An 18,516-nucleotide genomic window follows, 5' to 3' on the forward strand; every position below is an offset into this window, starting at 1 on the left:
CGAGCACCGCCCACGCGAAGGGCGGAAGGGAGGCCAGATGGGGCGTGCCTTGTGGGCGTGTGTGGCTGGGCGGGGCCTTGGAGGGCGTGGGTACTCGGAGAGCACCGCAGGTGAGGTGGGCCCAGGAGGACAGACCGGGCGTCCTAGGACTGTCAGCCCTGTGGGGCGGGGCTGAGTGGGAGGGGACTCAGGTGGTACGAGACGTGGCTCGGAGGAGGTCAGCCGTAGGGGCGGGGCCTGGTGGAAGGGGGCGGGGACTCGTGGGGCGGGACGGAGAGGAGCCGGCCCGGAGGAGGCAGAGCTCAGGAGGTTCGGGGGCGGGGCCTTTGGGGCGGGGGCGGGGCGTGGCGGGCTCCCGCGACAGCGCCCACTTCCTCTAGCGCTCGGGCCGGGCGGAAGTGCGTCAGTTGTTATCCGCTCGGGCCGCGCTACCGCCCCGCTGCCTCACGAGCCCGGCACCCCGAGCCTGGCCGCCCGCACCTGCCGCCACCCACCGCCGTTCGCCATGAGGCGCATCCCCGGGGGCCCAACCGTGGGCCGCTGAGCGCCAGACGCCCCGCCCATACGCGGGGCCCGGGCTGGGGGTCCCAGGCCGCGCGGCCCCGGCGCTGAGCGCCCGCGCCCGTCATGCCCGGCCCGGCCCGGCCCCGAGCCCGCGCGGCGCCCTCGCAGCCCGGCGGCACGGCATAGCAGGCTGCGGCCCCAAGGTCACCGCGCAAGGCGCCGCCATGGAGGCCAAGGTCCGGCCGAGCCGGCGCTCGCGCGCCCAGCGGGATCGCGGCCGGCGCCGGGAGGCCGCCCGCGACGCCCGAGCGCAGAGCCCGTCGTCGGGCGACGAGCCCGAGCCCAGCCCGGGCAAGGAGAACGCCGGCCTGCGCGGCGCGCCGCCTCCGCGCCCCCCGCGCCGCCGCCGCCGCGAATCCAGCTCTCAGGAGGAGGAGGTCATCGACGGTTTCGCCATCGCCAGCTTCAGCACGCTGGAGGCGCTGGAGGTGGGTGAGCGCCGGAGACCCGCACCCCACAGCCCACACTCGGACCCTGCTGCGTGGGAACCCGGAGGGAGGGTCCGCGTACAACTCCCAGGCCCGGGGAGGGGGAGGGGGGAGGGGGGTGCTGGACTTGGGGAGGTTGAGACAGCGTGGACACTTGAGTTCTTCCCAGTCGCCCCCCCTGCTTCAGGGTTTTGCTTAGAGCAGAGAGGAAACAGCCCTGAGTGACTCCTCTTGGTGAAGGTGCTCGCCCCAGGGGTAGTAAGTTGGCCAAAAATACTGTCTCGGCGAGCTATCCCGGACAGTGTTTACACAGCAAATACTGCTCTTCTCGCCTGGACCCAGGTGAGTAGAGAAGGAAACGACAGATGGGTGGGGTATCCCTGTCCCTTTCAAACCCTCCTGGGTGGAAACGCTGACCACGTGCTGGGGGCGGGGGAGCATAGATCCCAGGAACGCAGAGCCCTCCAACTAGGTGAGCCCCGTGCAGCACTTCCTCTGGGAGGGTCCGCTGCTGGACTGTGGGTCGCAGACAGCGCTCAGCCTGCGCCCTCCATCTCAGGCTAAGCTTTGGAAAAAGGAAAGTGGTCCCTGCAGGTCCCTGAAGGGGACATCCCAACCTGGGGTCTGCTGGCAGACTCTGGGTCAGGCACTGGTGTGAGGGATGGGCCTGGGTGTGTGGTGACAGGTTTGCTTCATTCTGTCTGGGTAATAGTTGTACAGAGGCTCAGGACAGGGCCTCAGCCTGTGCCCCTACACTGCCCAGCAGTTGTTACTCTGCACACTGGGGAGCCTGAAATGGGTCCTGGGCCCAGGAGGCTCCAGAAAAGACCTTTGGTGGACTGCAGTGACCCCCTCTCCGGTGCTGGTACATGCTGGGTCTCTGCTGAGGAGGACAACGTAGGGTTTTCTGTCTCACGACAGTGGCAGCTTGAGTTTCCTAAGCACTTATTCCGAGCAGCACTCTGCCAGCCCCTGCACCACTCAGGTGAGGCCGTCAGGTTCTGTCCCAGACTCCAGGTCTGTTCACTGGCCTGTCCCAGGGGAACTGACACTCAGCTGTGGCTGGCACCTTCACTCTGTCCTCTCTGCCTCACACGGTCTGCGTCTGTCATCACTGTGGACTTGGCTGAAGGGCCACCCCTTCTCCCCCGCCCTCCGGTTTACCTGCTCTGCTGCCTGTCATCTTTGCCTGTGACTGCCTTGTGGCTGGTTCCTCTCAGCTTCCTCCAGGAGCCTGTCAGCTGGTGGCCTGGAGAGCAGGCACTGTGCCTGTCACCCATGTCCCTTTCAGGCTCCCAGTGCCCCGGGCAGAGCTCACATGGAGATTATCCTGTACAGAGGGAAGGAGGGAGGGACCACGGTCACTGCCTGAGTTTGGACCAGTCCTCACTATGAGGCTCACCTGACTCTCCTCAGCCCTTGAGGGCATCCTTACTCACCTCTCTGCCCTTCACCCTTCTGAGCCTGCCTAGCAAAGTACAAGACTTCTCAGTGGCTCGTGACTCTAGATCCCTCCAGAAGGGTCTTTATTGGTCATTTTTCTTCTTGAAGTGCAGTGTATTTTCTCTGGGGTTCGGATAATTCATGATGACATTGGTGGTGGCCAGTGGCTCTGAATGTTCAGCCTGCCAACCTGTCTTTACAGACATGGCTTCTTCACTCAGGTAACCTAGAGGGAGGCCAGTGGCCTCCACTCTGTAGATGGGAACACTGAAGCACGGTGCACCACGTGTGAGGCACACAGCCAGGGAGCCAGCCACCAGCCTGCAGTCTCCAGTGTGATCACTGCTGTGCAGGACCCTGTGGGTCCCTCACAGGGAGGGAGATGCTGGCTCCAGGTTCAGGGCCCACAGGACCCCAGCACAGAGGCAGAGCCTGCCCTGCCTCCTGCCACCTGCTAGGTCACAGTCAGTGCACCCCAGGCCTGGAGGCTGGTCCCACCTTCAGATCTCCAGGGGATGCGACCCTGTTGGTGACAGTACGCATGTTAGAGCACCCCGTGTAGCACCAGTGGCAGATGTGGCAGGTGTAGACTTGTGAAGTGTATCTCTTAAGCAGAAGAGGGTCCCCTACTTAGAGTATGGCCCTTCGAATGTGGGTGCAAGCCTTGCTCCAGCCCTCTGTGCCCAGTAGATCTTCCACCCCTCTGCACACGTGTTTGCCCCTGGAGGGAAGTGGTCCCTGCCTCTTTTATGCCTGAGGGGAGCAGTAGCTGCTCCCCAAACATCTCTGTGGTGGTTGTCACCTGAAGGGGGCAGAGTGGACGTCCACAGAGGTCTATGGCAGAGCTGAAGGGTGCAGAAAGGATGAGTGGGCAGAGGCTCTGCAGAACTCAACATGGTCTCCTTAGACTTTGTTTCTCTAGCGGGGCGGGGGATCCAAAGAAGCAGTGGCTCTGCATTGCTCATGTTCCCTGTGAGTGTTCTGTCTGGTCATACTGACCAGCAGTGACTGGAGATCCCCCAAGGCCAGTCCCGTGGTCAGGAGCAGGAGTAGGCTGCCCTCTCTGCCTTGGGGGTATGTGGGCCACAAGCAGGGTCCAGCTCTGTGTCTGACACAAGCAACTGCCCCCAGGCCACGGAACAGGCTGTGCTGGTCCCTGTATCTCCCAGGCGATGGCCAGGCCTGCTTCCCTAGCAGACATGTGCACCTTCCGTGGAGAGGGGTGCCTCTGCACCTTCGGCCTCAGGAGGACTATGGCCAGAGTGCTCTGGGCTGTACAGCTCGGGCTGGCCATGCTTGGGCACTTCTGCCTCTGGGTGCAGGTGGAGACCATCTGTTTTGGCATCTGTAGGATTTTTGTTTTGACGCTAATTTGCCTATTTCAAAGAGCAAACTGCTTTACATACTTAAAAAGTCCAGCTTTGTGGAAAGGTGGGTGCTGCAGAGTTTCAGACCCAGTTCAGCCTCCTACAGGTATAAGGTCTTTCTGGAGCTCTGGAGACATAGCCAGACCCACGTGTGCCATCTACACAGATGGGGGGTCCTTCCTCACAGCGGAGACATAGCCAGATACAGGTATGCTGTCTACACAGAAGGGAGGGCATTCCTTTTATAGTAGAAGTGTAACCAGACACAGGTTTGCCATTTGCCATCTGTGTGGATGGTTCTTTCTCTGATTGTGGACTGTCAGAGAGGGCTAGAGATGGAAAGGAAACACTCACAGCCACTGTGCAGGCTTCCAGGGCTCCAGGACAAGTAAAGGAGCTGAGCCCGTTCCAGCAGCAGACTGGACCCCCGAACAGTGTTAGCCCAAGTAGGGGTGCAAGCTCTCAGGTGCAGCCGGGGTTCCCACCCTGGGCCAGGTCCTGGGGTTCAGCTCAGTGGACTCCATGAGCCCTAGTGGGCTAGGTGGGAGCTTTACAACACAGTTTAGGGCCCCAGGGCACAGAATCTGGGTGGGAGTGTTAGCAGGTGTATAGGCAACTGGGACGTGGTCCGCCCAGCACTGTCCACATCGTCCAGAAGTGATGTCCACTGTCCAAAGTGATGGTGTCAGTTTGGACCTCTACTCTTGTCCTAGTCTTGGGGGCCCACGTGTTTGGGCCTGGTCATCCCATCCTAGAGGGACAGGAATGGGGGCTGAGGTATGTTCCATTCAGGAGTCTGAGCCTCCTGTCCAGAGCTCTTCTCCTCACTACCCCTTGCTCTTCAGGTGGCACAGCTGAGGCCCAGATAGGGGAAGTGCTTTACCTGCAGTCCTGGCACCTGCGCTGGGACATATCAGGCTGTCCAGAGGCAGTGTTGACTTTGTCCTTCCCAGAAGGTCTCAGAGTGGTGGGGTGGAGCTGATCCCTCTGAAGAGGTGGATGGACACAGAGGATGTGGAATCAAAGCCACCCCTGGTCCCTCAGCCTCAGTCGATATCTGGGTACCCTGGGCTGCTTTGACTGGCCCCCTGCGGCTCTGGAGGCCCTGCTCCTGTGCCCCTCCAGCTTTGGGGCCTGTCACCTCATGGCCCTGGCTTCCAGATCTTCCAGATCCTTCCTGCAGCCACACCTGCCTGCCTGGGTCCCCCAGTCTTGTTGGGCAGCCTCCACCCTGGGCTCCTCTGCCTGGAAGGGTCCTCACTGTTGTCGCTCAGCCAGGAGGGCCCTGCAGGGAGTCTGGCCCTGTCTCCTGGGAGGTCATCCTGCTCTGCTTGTGTCCTGCTTGTGCAAGGGTCAATCTTGTTCACAGCTGCCTCTGCACTGCCACTGAGGCACAGACAGGATTTCTAGGGGGTGGGTGCCCCTCTACAGAAGGCTTATACCCTGGGATACTTTGGGACCTGGTAAGGTTGCTGTGTTCAGTTTCTTGATTTTGTTATACCGGTAGAAACTTTGTTTCACTTTGTTTTCTAATTGGTGGTGGTTCCAGGAAGAAGCCCTTGACCTGCTTGTTAGTGGCACCAAGGTGATTTTCTGAGGTTTCTGGAGGATTCTTGGGGCTACTGCGGCCATCTGGCTTCTGCAAGGAACCCCAGCATTGCTGCTCTCTTCCTGCCATGACATGGTTCCATTTCAGGTCTCACTGCACTGTAGCACTTCAGATCAGGGTGGATGGCACCTTGTGCAGACATCCGTGTCCCTTCCCTCCCTGCTGTTCCCCAGCCCTGGTGTGCAGCTTCTCCTCCAGGAACCATCTGCGTGGGCCCTGCTCGTGGTACCGGGCCACAGAGCTGTTGTGTACTGCCGTTGTCCCTGGCCGCAGAGGGCTGTGCTCGGCCTTGTGGTGGAGTCTGCACGCTGCTCGCCAGAGTAGCAGGACGTTTGCCACCACGTCCAGGTCCAGGCAGCCTGTGCTGTCCTGTTCGACTGACTCTGCATTTAGTGGGGAAGTTCTCCATCTCCCCTGTATTCTGGAACCAAGTGCCACAAGAATCGTGTGGCTCCTCATAGGGCCGAGGACAGAATCTTCAGGTCCTGGAATACAGCCCTGTTCACTGGTGACAGGTTAGTTTAAGGTGGGGCCACAGGCAGCAAGGAAGAGGGCTGGACCCCTGCTGGGAGCAGAGAGGAGGTGACTCAGCAAGTCAGGGACAGACTGGTAGACAGGGTGGGCCTGACCAGGGGTTAGGGCCAAGAGGCCCCCGAATGAAGGGACCTGTGAGCTGGGACGAGAACCTGTTTATGTGCTGGGCCTCAGGCAGACACAGCCTGGGGGCGGGGTCACAGTGGCCCCAGAGGAGGCCTGCCCATCCAAGTCCTTGTGACCCAGGGTGTTTCCTCCCCCCTCGCTCTCCTTCAGCACCCCTCCATCCTGGCCCTACCTGGACTCCCTAGCCCTTAGCTCCTGCACATTTCAGGCACCCACTGGCGTCAGCTACCCTTTGATGTCCACAGGCCACCTGCTCCTGTCACTGTGTGCTGAGGGTAACCCCAGGCCAGAATCCAGGCCCAAGGCTGGGCTGGAAGGGCCTGGGCTGCCCTCCCACCCTGGCCAGCTGCCTCAGGGTGAGCTGGGCCTTCCACCCCTGGGACTCCATGAATGGAGTATGGGTCACAGTGACATACGGGCCATGTGGACTGTGGCAGGGCTGGGCAGCAGGGATGGGTGTGTGGAGGATGTGGCCCTGCTCAGAACGTTCCGGAGGGGCAGCAGCTGCAAGGACCCCCTGTGGGCCAAGCCCACAGCCCCACACAGGGGCCTTGCCCTTCCACGGGTGTGGACAGTCACTTCCGGCTGTTGCCCTCTTCTCTTGGCCTTGGGAAGCCCCTGGCACCTGAAGATGAAGGTGCCCTTGATGCTGGAGATGGGGTGTTGGTTCAGCGCAGCAAGGAGAGCAGGGTGGTTCCCACCCCACTTCTGCTTCACCGCCTTCAAGGCAGGGTGTCGGGTCCTCAGCTTGGCAGGGACTGGCGTGGTGTATCTTCAGGACTCCAGAGAGGGGAGGAGGGTGACACCATGCAGGCCAGGCCCACTCCTTTTGGCCACAGCCGCCGCTTCGGTTCGCTGCCCCACCAGGTATGACAGAACCTGCCACCTCGCCTGTTCCCTGGGGCAGCCTGGCCAGTGTGGGGCTCTGGCCTGTGTCTTTCGCTCCCTGCTTAAGCCTTTATGAAGTGTCGGCCACACCTGAAGCCCTGGGCCAGCCCTGGGAGATGCTCCCATTGCCCATGAGAATCAGGAGGCCCATGAGGGGCTGTCGTGGAGATGGGCGGGCTTCTGGGGAGGTGCTCAGGCTGAGGTGGGAGCGCAGGGAGGTGAGGAGAGGGCCAGGGCCAGGCCAAGCCGGAGAGGACGGGCGCAGGGGGGCAGGCAGGGGTGTGAGGGAAGGTGGGTGGGCCTGATGGCACCCAGGGCTCTTTGTCCTTTGGGAGCTGGGATGTGAAAGCTGCGGGAGTGATGCTTTGAGGAATCCTGCTCTGCCCAGGTGGTAAAAAAAAAAAAAGGAGACTTCATCAGGGACGTGCCAGTTTCATTTGTTCCACCAAGAGGCTTCTGTGTGGTTTTTAGGAAAGCTGGGTGTGGGAACAGGCAGATCTGCACCCCAGAGCTGTGGTCAGGGTCACCCTTTTGGTGCAGCACATGTGCACATGTCGCCCATGGACCCTGGCAGAGCCTTGGCAACCTCTAGTCCAGGTTTTACTTGGAGGAGCCTTATCAGGCTCGGAAGGGGCAGGCGCTGTCCCTCGGGCTGCTTGTGGGCGAGCGACTGAGCACAGGGCCACATTCATGGCCAAGCCCCTGGGAGCTGGTGGGGCCTCTACCTGCTCCAGCCAGGTTCTCATGAGAGTGTGGTGCTGGCATTGTGGCCAGAGGAGCAGAGCAGCTGTGTGTGTCAAGACCTGACCCAGCCCCTGGGACAGTGCTGCTTGAAGCCCTGGCCTCATTCCCAGAGCCTTTGACTTGACAACAGCAGAGCCGGTCATACAGGGGCTGCTCAGCAAAAGTAGGAGGGATGGCGTAGGTGTTCCTGAGTGCCAGGCACAGCTCCAGGACTTCGTGTGTACTAACTTGTTTCATCCCTGTGGTAGGTAGCTGTGTAGGGGGGCTGTGCTGTCCCGTCCCACAGATGGGGAAACAGGCACTGGTTAAGGCACTCTCCAGGCCTACACTGCTGGTGTCAGGCAGGACCGGAACTCGGCCTACGGTACCCTGGAGGGAGGGAGCTCCCTCTTTGGCCCACTGCACCCTTCCTGCCCCATGCCTTCCTACACGGTGCTCATCTCTGTTGAGGGCCAGAGTGCCGCAGGGACCCTTAAGGCTGCTCTGACCTCGCCTGCCTCTGTCCCCTCAGGTCCTGGGTTTGGCCCCTGTGCCGCTGCTCAGGTCCACAGGCCTCACTCAGCCGCACAGAAATGCCTGCCCCCCACCCTATCCCACAGCCAAGGTCGAGATGTTCTCCAGGCCTGCACTGCCACGTGCCTGTCCCCAGGGGCCTTGTAGCAGAGTAGGCAGGGAGGGTGGCCCTGGTGTGGTGGCTGGGGCAGCCCCCTTGGTGACCTGCTGTCCCTGGGCTGTCCTCCAGGCTTCTGGGGGTTGTCAGATTTCCCTAAGAGCTTTCTGTCACCCTGGAACCAACCCACGTACTTGGCCGATGGAACCCTGTTTTTGGCCCTGCCCGTACCTGACTCAGGCCTTCATGCACACAGGGCAGGGCAGTTACCTGCCTGCTCCTGGGACAGAGCCCTCCCTGTCAGCCAGGCACAGCCTGAGGTCAGGTCCTAGACAGCCTTGTGCCCACTCTGGGCCTCAGTTTCCTCGGTGCACCTGCTCCCTTGTTCTGGGTCAAGGGTCCTCTGGTGGGCATGCTCAGGAGCTCTTGGCCCCTCGGCACCTCTCACCCCTTTTTTTTCTTCTCCCCTGCTGAGCTGACCCCTAGCCCACACGGGCCGGTCCTGGGTCCTGCAAGACCAGGTGTCCAAAGCCTCTCCCACAGCAGGCCTGTGGCTTCAGTGACCTTGACTGGCTCCAGTGGCCCAACCTGGGTGACAGCTGAGCAGCAGCTGTGCTGAGGTGGGAACGAAATCAACCCGGGCCTGGCTCCCTCATGGAACCCGCAGGCAGGGGAAGGAAGAGCCTCTTCTGGGGGCAGATGGGCTCAAGGCCAGGGGACTGTCTCTCAGCAGCACTGGCCTCACAGGAGGTCACCAAGGGACCCGTGTGCCCTGTCTCCTGGGTGCCGTGGAGCCAGCCCCAGCCATCTGCGGGGGTCTGGGCCTGTCTTGGAGGTCTTCCTCCGCCACCCACTTGGTCTCAGCTGGCACAGACTGTGTGACCCCGTGCTTCTCTGGGACAGCCTTGCCCGGCTGGAGTCCACCACCTGGCTCCCAGTCACAGCCTTCATCTAAATGTCATACCCTTGGCTCTTTCTCCTCCTCAGCTGTGGAAGCACTCACATGTACACAGGTCACCCAGAGCCGACATCCATGTGGGCTGTGTGATGCCACCTGATGGGCCTGCCCCAGGGCATCCCACAGGGAGTGGGCCTGGCTCCCACCCACCGGCACCACCTTCCTGGCAGCTGCTGCCCTGGGCCAGCTCCTGTTGTGCCTGGCCCTGGGCCCATGGTGCTCACAGCCATCCAGAGAAGCCTGTTGAAAGATGGTGCTGGCATGGAAGAGCAAGGCCACAGCCCCATCTGACTGTCTTCTGCAATGGATGGTTCAGCAGATTGGAACTTGAAGGGAGAGAACACCAGCTAGGTTCTGGGTGTGTGTGGAGACTCCTCAGGACTGCTAGCCAGTGGTGTGGGCCTGATGCAGTCAGCAGTCAGCCAGGGTCGTGGCGGTAGGCAGGTAGCCCTGCGCTGCCCCTTTTGTCCCCTTCCTGTCCTCTTGTCTGCTGTGTCCCTCCCGGGGCAACACTGCTGTTTTCACCAATGCCTTTCACCATTAGCCCCTTGTCCAGCCACAGGGTGGGGCTTTGTCTCTAGGTGACCTCTGTGCCATGACAGTGCCAGGCACGGTGCAGGTCTTCTCACAGAACCCTGTGGCAGTGTGCAGAGGTGCCTGTTTGCACAGGTGGGCCAGCTGAACACTTGGGCCTTTTGGTGCTGTTCCCTACTCCTGACCCAGCACAGATGCAGTGTGAGGGCCCCCTGAAAGTCTGAGGCCAGCACATGGCAGGTGGTACAGAGAGTGCCCTGCCAGCAGGAGGACTCAGGGCCTGGGAATACAGCCAGGCACGACCCAGAGGCTCCTGGGGCAGTGAGGGCTGGCAAAGCCTGGAGGACACTTCCCTCAGGTGCACCTGATGTGGGCTCCACAAGACGCAGGGTGCACATGAGAAGAAACCACTGGAAGGGCCATTGCTGCTGGGCGGGAGTGCGCTAGGAGAGCCTGTCCGTCCAGCCTGAGCTGCAGGGTGCTTGGACACCACCTCCACACCAGGGTTTGCCCGCAGGGGTCTCCCTGTTCGGGTGTGGCCCATGGGATCCTGCTGGTGGGGCCGACTGTGCCCCAGAGAATGTGTGAACTGTGAGCTCTGGGCGCCAGGGTGGGGGACAGCACGCAGCTGCTCTCGGGCAGCTGTGGACAGGTCTCAGAAGACACTGCAAGGGACTCGGGGTCGATGGGGCTGGGCAGGGAGAACTGTGGGCTCGGTGGAGACGGTCAAGGATGTGAGGGTGGGGGCTGAGGCTTGGAAGCTGGGAGTGGCAGAGACGGTGCCTCCGCCTCTGCGCAGCTTCCTGTCCCTTCTAGGAGGAGCCCTGGCCGCAAGCCCAGCCGTGCCGGTGGGTGCTGTGGTTGTAGCTGGAGTGGGCTGTCCTTCGCCAGGCCTTCCTGCCCTCCAGGGTGCAGCCTTGGGCTTGGTGACCAGAGGGGACCCCCGTGTGGTTCTGGAAGTGAAGGGCACCCGCCTGGCCAGAGGGCTGGGCTGAGCGACTGGGCCAGAGTGGGGACCAGCACCCTTGCCCAGGAAAGGGCACCCAGACTGAGTTTGCTAGGTCACATCTACTTTTCTCTCTCCGGGATTGCTTTGCTATAGCGCAGTTAGAAATTTTATTGGTGCTGCATCGCAGTAACATTTAGGAGAGCTGAAAAGCAGTCCTGTGAAGCCATGTAGGGAAATCTAATGGGTGGTTTCACGGCAGCATGTGCCCATGTGGCGCTGCACCTGGGAGGGGTCAGAAGTCTGGAGGCCTGCCCTTGCCAGGCGTCGCTGTGGGGCTGTGGCCTGTGTAGGGCCCTGTGAGTGGGACCTGGTTAGTGACCCTGGTGTGTGACACAAGCAAACCCGTAGAGGCTCCCGCGCCCTGTCCTTTCTCTCCCCAGGCTTTCCTGGCCCTGGGCGTCCTTGCAGTGACCTCTTGAGATGGGTGGGGCCTGAGGATGCAGACTTCAGATTGTCATCGAGGTCGACTGTACTCAGCACTGAGCACTCACAGCCGCCGTCCTGGGACTGTGTGTGGGCTGGATGGGCAGAGTCCTGTTGCCCGTCTGGTGCTGGTAGTGCGCACAGAGCTTACTGTTCGCTCTAGGCTCCCACCTGGGGGCTCTAGTTCACTCTGTTGTCAGTGCCCCCATGCTGTGGAACCCTATGTGAACGGGCTGCTGGCCCAGGGCTATGAAAGGAGAGGTCACCGATGGCCCCACTGCTGCAGGGCCTGGCTGGAGAGGGGCTGTATGCTAAGCTTGCATGCTGACTCCACAAGGTGGCCTGCAGCTCCCAGAACCTGCCCTCCTGGTGGCCAGGTGGCTGTGTTGGGTGCAGTCAGGGCTCCTGGAGGGCTGCGCAGTGTTGCTACAGGGCCTCGGGTTGTACCAGGCAAGAGGCTCAGAACTGGGACCAGGGACAGACACCAGGTCCAGGAGACCTGAGGACAGGGACCTGGGCAGCTGCTCTCTTTGGGGCAGGTCAGGGATGGGCAGGGTGGTGGTGGCAATCTGTTCATTTCTTTAAAAGCAGTGAAGTGTCAAAACAGGTTTACAGAAAATGTGTTAGATTCAAACCATGCACTGTTGGCACAGGCATCTTTGCAGTCATGTGTGGACAGTGGTGAAGGGGAACGGGGCAGGCCCTGGGCATGACCCACCTGCTCCCTGCATCTACATGTGAAGGAGACAGGCTGACCCAGCCGGGGTCTGGTGGGCAGCCTTGTAGGACCTGGTTCATGAGTGTTGACCCCTGGATTTATGCACACTTGATCACGTGCCTCTCAAGCAGCTATGTTCACCGTAGCAGCATATGACACCCCTGTGCAGAGCTGGTCCCCACCACAAGTCAGCCCTGGTGAGCCAGGTGGACAGGGCCACTAGCAGCGAGGCCCCATAGCTCCATGTTAGGTCAGGGGTAGCAGAGCATGCAGCAAGGCGTGCTGGAAGGCACGGACCCCCCTGGTCAGAGCTCAGAGTCCAAGGGCAACAGGCCCTGCCCTGTGGGAACATGGGACCACAGTGCTGTTGGTCTCTCGAAGCCTCACACTGTCTGGGTGGGGCAGGATCTGCAGAGTGCCCTCGAGAGGACAGGCAGGGCAGGAAACTTGGCTCCTTGCTGTCTCTGGGCCTTTGTACCAGCTGCTCGCTGAGGGGAGGCTGGCTGGCCCTGCCTGTCCCTCCTCAGACTCCCACTGGCTGGTGCCCTCTGGGGAGTCTGAACTGTGTCACATCTGTTCCTCCTGCACTGGACACGGGTTCCTGCAGCCCCACTGCTGTGTTTTTCATTCTTTCATTCTCTTTTGGGTTTTTTCCCCCACACTCAACCATATCCTCACCCCACTTTTTTAAATTTTGAGACAGGGTTTCCCAAAGTTGTCCAGACTGGGGTCAAACTTGTGATCCTTTCTGTCTCAGCCTCCCATAGTGCTGGGGTTATGGGTGTGTACTGCCATACCTGGCCCACTGCTGGATACGGAATACAGAAGTAGGGAACCCCAGAGCCAGGAACTGCCAGTACCCACAAGCAGGGCAGGGGGCTGGGATGTTTCATGGGCTCAAATGAGCTGGTACCCTGGAGGACTGAAGGTGGGCTGCTGACGAGGTGCCCCAGGAAAGGCCAGCAAGATCACAGGTGGCCTGTGGGCTGACCTCGGTCTGATAGCCCCAAGTATAATCATGGCAAAGGTCTCCCTCCCAAACCCATAGCTGCGGGATGTGGGCTGTCACTTAGGGGCACTTCCTGGAGGATGAGGTCGTCAGAGGGGACTTCCTCTGGGCTGTGAGGTGTCACCTGGAGGGTCACTTCCTATGGGAATGAGGTGTTGCTTGGGGATTACTTGCTGCTCACGTGAAGGTCATCAAGGTGGGGGTGGTTTCTGTGGGAATGGAGTAACTGGGGTTACTTCTGTGGATGGTGTCACCTGGGTGAGGCTGCTGCAGTCCCTGCCCCCAGGTCATGGTGTGGTATTGAAAGTAGCCCTGGTCCTGCAGGGCTCCGAGGGGCAGCCCAGAAAGCTTCATGCCTCCTTTCTGCTGTAGCTTGTGTGAGCCTCTACACTAGGCTAAGATTCAGCCCATGCCATGTTCCTGGGGCCCCAGGAGCTGTCTCATCCCCACTCCCCAGTGATGATGGCCCTCCCCTCACCAGCCACCTTCCCTGTCCATGCCCCCTGAGATGGGGCCTTCCCAGGATGAAGGCTCTTTCCTCTAGGGTGTGATTGACCGCAGCCTGTGAGCCTGCCCAGGGGGCACCACCTCCAGGTAGGCAGTGTCTTCAGCCAAGGGCCAACCCTCTCAAGAAGGGTGTCTTCCATCGGGGTGTCTCCATCTGTTGATAGCCTTTCACTTTTCTCCCTGCAGAAGGATATGGCCCTGAAGCCACATGAGCGGAAGGAGAAATGGGAACGTCGTCTCAAGAAGCCCCGGGAGTCGGAAAACTGCCCATCCTCAGAGCCCAGTGTGAGCAGGCAGCCCCTGGAAGCTGGTAGCCCTGGGCAGGACCTGGAGCCTGCCTGTGACGGAGGGGCCAGAAAGGTCCCACTACAGCCCTCCAAGCAGGTGAGCAGCAGGGTCTGCCCTGGGCCCGCACCAGCACCTGGACACCAGCCACAGCACCCATGCCTGCTGGCAACGTGCTCCATTGTTGCTGGGCACAGGGTATGGGGCACATGTGATGGGTTCAGGCAGACAGGCAGGCTGGGCTGCTTCACAGAGGTGCAGGCCTGTCCAGGGCCTCAGGATCACAGGGCCGGCGGGGGGGCCAGTGGCAAGCTGGTAGGCCGGCCCCGTTTCCCGCTGCTGCGTCTGTCAGGCTCCGCCGACCCTGGTGTCCAGTGTCTGTGATGAGCTGGGGACCAGGCACACCACTGCGCGCTCACTTGCTGTGCACACAACGCCGTCTGCCAGACTGTGGCGTGGGGTGGGGAGTGCCAGCCATAGCACTGTGCTTGATGGTGCAGATGCAAGGAAGGACCGGGAAGCAGGGATGCTGGCCCCACGGCCTTTCTGCCTAAAGACGAGGAGGTGCTGTTAGAGCCGGTGGAAGCTGGGCCAGGGCAGCCCGAGCGTGGGTCTGTCCTGGCCCACAGCTCAGCCGCAGTTGCGTTCCTGCTGGGGCCCGGATCTGCGCCTTCCTTCGGAGGGGCTCTTCTCAGAGTTCCAGGCTCCACTTTGAGCTCCTTGGGAACTGGGCCCTGGCGGGAGCAGCATGTCTCCGGGGCCCGGGCTGGAGGGGGGTCTGCAGGCCCCTGCCCAGGTGGACACGTGCTCTTTCTTCCATGCAGGTGTGCTCCCCAGAAGGGGGGCCGCTCCCAGTCAACCCCTGGCACCAGAACGGCCCGGCCCAGCACCAGCAGCAGCACCAGCCCAGCCAGCCCAGCCAGCCCCAGGGGCCCCTCCCAGCCCCGTGTCAGCGCTGCCAGCCCCGTCGGGCATCCCCGGACCCCGGGCAGTCCTGCCAGCCCCAGCGGCCACCCCCAGCTCCGCGCAGCCAGCCCCAGCGGTCACTTCTGGGTCTGAGACGGCCCTGCCGGCCCCGGAGGTCACTTCTGGGCCCCAGTCAGCACCGCCAGCCCCAGCAGCTGCTTCCGGTCCCAGATCAGCTCTGCCAGGCCCAGCGGCCTCGCCTGGCCCAGCCCCACAGGCCACTTTGGGCATTCCCAGCCCCCCGGCAGCGCTGCCAGCGCCTGAGGTCCTTTCTGGCCCCATGTCACCTCTGCCGGCCCCTGCGGTCCCTCCTGGCCCCATGTCACCTCTGCCGGCCCCTGCGGTCCCTCCTGGCCCCATGTCACCTCTGCCGGCCCCTGCGGTCCCTCCTGGCCCCATGTCACCGCTGCCGGCCCCTGCGGTCCCTCCTGGCCCCATGTCACCGCTGCCGGCCCCTGCGGTCCCTCCTGGCCCCATGTCACCGCTGCCGGCCCCTGCGGTCCCTCCTGGCCCCATGTCACCGCTGCCGGCCCCTGCGGTCCCTCCTGGCCCCATGTCACCGCTGCCGGCCCCTGCGGTCCCTCCTGGCCCCATGTCACCGCTGCCGGCCCCTGCGGTCCCTCCTGGCCCCATGTCACCGCTGCCGGCCCCTGCGGTCCCTCCTGGCCCCATGTCACCGCTGCCGGCCCCTGCGGTCCCTCCTGGCCCCATGTCACCGCTGCCGGCCCCTGCGGTCCCTCCTGGCCCCATGTCACCGCTGCCGGCCCCTGCGGTCCCTCCTGGCCCCATGTCACCGCTGCCGGCCCCTGCAGTCCCTGTGGCACTGCTGCCGGCCCCTGCGCTCATGGACCACTCCTTGTCTCCCCGGCCAGCCCCGTAGGGCTTCTGCTGGACAGTGCTGCCGTGCGCTGCGGTCCCTGCTAGCCTACTGCCCGAGCTGCCAGCCCCCACGGTCGCTCCTCAGCCTGCGACCGCGCCGCCGGCCCCCCAGCTCCCTCTCTTGCCAGTGCTGTTGTCCCCGGCGGGCACTGCTAGCCCCGTGTCAGCACAGCCAACCCCGAAAGTCTCTCCTGGGCCAGCCTAGCCGGCCCCAGCAGTCGCTGCTGGGCCTCAGGCAGCCCCAGCAATTAGCTAAAGCCCCAGAACAAACTGGCCCCCCCAAGCCTGCCCTGCTGGGCCCTGGACAGTCGCAGCAGCCGAAGCGGCCACTCATGGGCCCAGAGCAGCCCCGCCTGTCCAAGCGGCCCCTCATGGGCCCAGAGAAGCCCTGCCAGCCCCTGCGATCCCTTCTGGGTCCAAGCCAGCCTTGCAAACCCCAGCCGTTACTTCCCATCCCAGAGCGCCCCTCACTTCTGGGGCAGCCAGGCCCACCCCGCCGGCCTCTCCTGGGGTCCCTCAGCCAGCCGAGGCGGTCCTTGTTGGATCTGGTGCCACCCCGTCAGCCCCAGGTCTCGCTCCTGGCCCTGGGCCGTCCCTGCCAGGCCCTGAGGTCACGGTGGACCCGATCCTCTGCCCCAGGTGTGGCCCGCCAGGCCCCATCTGTGAGCCCTGGAGCCTGATGCACACAGGTACCCTCTGGATGTTTGTTGGCTACCCGTGGGGTGTGTGAGCGGGGCCCTCGGGACTGCTGGACTGGTCCGAGGCCTTCTCCAGACACGGCCTGGCTGATTGCTGTTGAAAACTGAGGCTTGGCCAGGGGCCGGGGTCCCTACTGTGCCATGACCAGGCCCGGGCCCATCGTGCCAGGAGGAAGGAGATGAACCTGGTGTCTTCTCACCACTCCACGTGCCCTCCCCTTCTGGTGTCATGTGACCCCCAGTGTGTGCCGCTCTGTGATGTACACGACCTTGGGAGAGGGCACATAGCCCTTAGGTCTGGAGCCCGCTGGGACCTCAGTGTCTCTGTGCCTCTAAATTGCCAATGCTGTCTCTTCAATCTCCGAGTCTCCGTGCACGTGTGCAGTTGTGTGGGTGTGCGTGTGTCTGTGTTGTGCAGGAAGGCATGGATGTGTCCCTGTGCATGGTGCCTGCCTGGGCCCGTGTGACAGTGCCAGCCCAGGCCTTGCTGGCCTTAGGCCTGTCTGGCTGCTGTGCTTTCCCTGCCCCAGTGGCATGACCTGGTGGCCAACATGTAGGTCTGACTGGCCAGGCTGTGGCACCTGCTCCCGTCCTCTGAGGTCAGCTGATGGGGGTACTCAGGCTGCAGGAGGGATACATGGGTAGTGGCCCTGGGCCTGCCACCCTACCGCTCAGGGCTCTCCCTCCACCTCCTTGGGGTCGTTGAGAGGCCAGCTCTCGAGGCCTGCAGACCAGGGAGCTACAGGGTGCGGGGCTCCAGGGCAGGCCTGGAGAGCCCTCCCGTCCTTCTCTGCTCCCTTCAAAGGGCACAGTTCTACCTGCTGGCTGCACTGTAGGGCTGTCCTTGGGCCCCCCACCGCCACCCCAGGCCTGCCTCAGGGCAGCCCTACACTCAGGTCTCCAGAAGCCCTGGCAAGAATGGGCCCAGCAGGGGAACCAGTGCTAGGGGGAGAAAGGAGCTCACGCCACCTGAGGGTCCTGGGGCTGTAAGTGGGCTGGAGGCCCAGCCCTGCTCCAGTCTGGTGCCCCACAGGCACGGCCTCACCTGGGTGCTTTCCCACCTGGGTTCCAGCCTTGCATGGGGAAGGGGGACCAAGGACACCTCCCCTCTCTCCTTCAGGTCGTGGCAGGCTACTGACCCAGTCTGTCAGCTCTAGGCCACCTGATGCTTCCCACTCAACCTGGCAGCTGTGAGCCCCTCCCCAGTGCTTACGTAAGGCCACCTTCTAAAACTTTGGGGCTTATTTTTCTGATTAAAGGAAATAAAAAATGCCACAACATTAATTTTTTATAACAGCATTAGTGTTTGCTAATTTGAAGAGATGAGCACATGTTTGTGATTTACGCCGACAAGTAGTTTTTACACATTTGGAGCTGGCTCCGGTCATTAACTCCTGAGCAGAGAAGGGAGCCCATCTTGCTGGCCTGCTGCACTCTGCAGGAAGTCCAGGGAGGGGCTCCTGGGAGACACTGGGATGGAGACATGGCCCACGGGACCTCGGGTTAAAATCCTAGGCCTGACCCTGGACGTGCCCAAACTAGACTGCACATCTGGGAGCGGGGTGGGGCAGAGCTCATCTCGCCATAATTCAGCTCAGTGCTCCCCTGGCGGCTGCCACTGCCCTCAGATGCTCCTACAGTAGTTCTGAGTTGCCAGGGGCTAACAGTGACCCCTCAGAAAGGCACAGCCTGCCTCTCTTCGTCCAGGGCCCTCCCTAAGAGCAGGGGCTCGAGAGGCCTCCACGTGCCCGTGTCCTTGTGGGGCCACTGGGCAGGGCTGCAGTGCAGCTCAGGGCCGTCTGGGCTGGCCATGTCATCGTGGGGGGCCCACACTGACAGTGGGGAGAGGGCAGAGGCTGTAGCTGGCTGAGTGGGGCTCCCTGGGTCCTCAGCCAGGGGCTGGATGGAGCCTGCTGGACACTTGCCAAGGGGCTTGCACAGCCCGGCCTCGGCCCCCATGTCCTCAGCCAGCCCCAGTGGACTGTGTGCCAAGTCCTGAGGCCTTACCCCTGGGTGCACATGGGAGATGTGGCCCGGTGTGGCTGGCTTTACGATGTTTCTGAGTGGCTGGAGCCCAGGTTTTCCTGGGGGTTTGGCAGCTGAAGTGCTGGTGCTAATTGTAGTGTTCACAACCCACCTGGTGACCACAGACCAGGGCTGTGTGGGCTCAGGTCCTACAGCTGAGGGGTGTGGAGTTGGGTCGTCTGGGGTGCTGCC

General features: G+C 62.2%; 1 protein-coding gene across 1 annotated transcript; it reads left to right on the forward strand.

The window, feature by feature from the left end:
- The first annotated feature begins 369 nt into the window (after positions 1 to 369).
- Positions 370 to 17,593, forward strand: LOC110348947 (uncharacterized). Its single transcript, XM_087198453.1, has 3 exons — positions 370 to 992; positions 13,658 to 13,855; positions 14,581 to 17,593. Exons 1-3 carry the CDS (start codon positions 729 to 731, stop codon positions 16,279 to 16,281), a joined length of 2,163 nt encoding a protein of 720 aa, XP_087054579.1. The 5' UTR covers positions 370 to 728; the 3' UTR covers positions 16,282 to 17,593.
- Positions 17,594 to 18,516: the final 923 nt, after the last annotated feature.

The sequence above is a fragment of the Heterocephalus glaber genome, unplaced genomic scaffold, assembly GCF_053883595.1.
Source record: "Heterocephalus glaber isolate CG9 unplaced genomic scaffold, H.glaber_assembly_v1.0 deba00001687, whole genome shotgun sequence".
In the NCBI taxonomy this organism is placed as follows: Eukaryota; Metazoa; Chordata; class Mammalia; order Rodentia; family Bathyergidae; genus Heterocephalus; species Heterocephalus glaber.

Excerpts from the sequence above, each read along its gene's own strand:
- LOC110348947 (XM_087198453.1), top strand. The coding sequence starts at position 729 with ATGGAGGCCAAGGTCCGGCCGAGCCGGCGCTCGCGCGCCCAGCGGGAT. Across the intron at positions 993-13,657 it reads GCACGCTGGAGGCGCTGGAG|AAGGATATGGCCCTGAAGCC; the intron begins GTGGGTGAGCGC and ends TTCTCCCTGCAG. Across the intron at positions 13,856-14,580 it reads CACTACAGCCCTCCAAGCAG|GTGTGCTCCCCAGAAGGGGG; the intron begins GTGAGCAGCAGG and ends TCTTCCATGCAG.